This window comes from Mus pahari, chromosome 14 (genome assembly GCF_900095145.1).
Source record: "Mus pahari chromosome 14, PAHARI_EIJ_v1.1, whole genome shotgun sequence".
In the NCBI taxonomy this organism is placed as follows: domain Eukaryota; kingdom Metazoa; phylum Chordata; class Mammalia; order Rodentia; family Muridae; genus Mus; species Mus pahari.
This window is the reverse complement of record NC_034603.1, coordinates 26826104-26827340: the sequence shown is the minus strand read 5'-3', so window position 1 is coordinate 26827340 and position 1237 is coordinate 26826104. Positions and strand designations below refer to the sequence as shown.

The following is a 1237-nucleotide window of genomic DNA, read 5'->3' as shown; positions in this document are numbered from 1 at the left end:
ATGAATCCTGTCCGAACAACAGCTCAGATTCCTTCTGTTTGGTGCTGGTCTATCTTGGTTTCGAACATGGTGGACAGCCCAAGGTCCACCAGAGGAGATACCACTTCCAGGTGCTGTAACATGCCAAGGATCTTAGGATTGCAGGATCCCAGGATTCCGGGATCCTGGGAGCTTGGTCACACCAAGATCTCAGGGTCTCAGAGGAAGCTTGACTGCCAAGAACCCTGACACCTTTAGAATCTCAGGTTCACAGCATCCTGGAATCACAGGATCACAGAGAAAGCTGGACTCTGAGGAGTTCTGAATGAACCGGGATTACAGGAAGGACATGTTCCAATCAGATTTACTGAGGACATCGAGCACTTGAGATAATCAGATGGCAGGAGGCAAGTGTAAGAACAGAAAAAACAGCAACCAAATTTACTTGGCATCATAAGAACCCAACTCTCCCACCATAGCAAGTCCTGGATACACCATCACACCAGAAAAGCAAGGTATGGTTCTAAAGTCACTTCCTGTGATGATAGAAGACTATAAGAAGGAAATAAATAACTCCCTTAAAGAAATACAGGAAAACACATCCAATCAGGTAAAAGAATTGCAAAAACCATCTAGGATCTAAAAATGGAAGTAGAATCAATAAAGAAATCACAAAGGGAGACCACTCTGCAATAGAAAACCTAGGAAAGAAGTCAGGATCCATTGATGCAATTGTAGTCAACACAATACAGGAGAAAGAAGAGTGAATCTCACGTGCAGAAGATATCATAGAAAATATTGACACAACAATCAANGAAAATGTGAAATGCAAAAGATTCTGACCCAAAACATCCAGNAAATCCAGGACATAATGAGAAAACCAAACCCAAGTATAATATGTGTAATCGAGAAGGAAGATTTCCAACTTAAAGGGCCAGTAAATATCTTCAACAAATTTATAGAAGAAAACCTCCCCAAACTAAAGAAAGAGATGCCCATGAATATACAAGAAGCCTACAGAACTCCAAGTAGGTTGGACCACAAAGAAATTCCTCCAGTCACACAGTAATCAAAACATCAAATGCCAAAGCAAAGAAAGACTATTGAAAGCAGAAAAGGAAAAAGGTTAAGTAACATATAAAGGCAGACTTATCAGAATTACACCTGACNTCTCCCCAGAGATTATGAAAGCCAGAAGATTCTGGGCAGATGTCATTCAGACCCTAGAAGAACACAAATGCCAGCCCAGGCTACTATA

The 1237-nt window shown here is 41.1% G+C and overlaps 1 protein-coding gene across 1 annotated transcript in view; it reads right to left on the bottom strand.

The window, feature by feature from the left end:
• LOC115065352 (olfactory receptor 1L4-like) overlaps positions 1-1237 on the bottom strand; it is a 9150-nt gene that overhangs the window by 4922 nt on the left and 2991 nt on the right. Inside the window, exon 2 of the mRNA XM_029545790.1 lies at positions 1142-1202. Within this exon, the coding sequence (XP_029401650.1) occupies positions 1142-1202 (61 nt within the window). The remainder of the gene's footprint in view (positions 1-1141; positions 1203-1237) is intronic.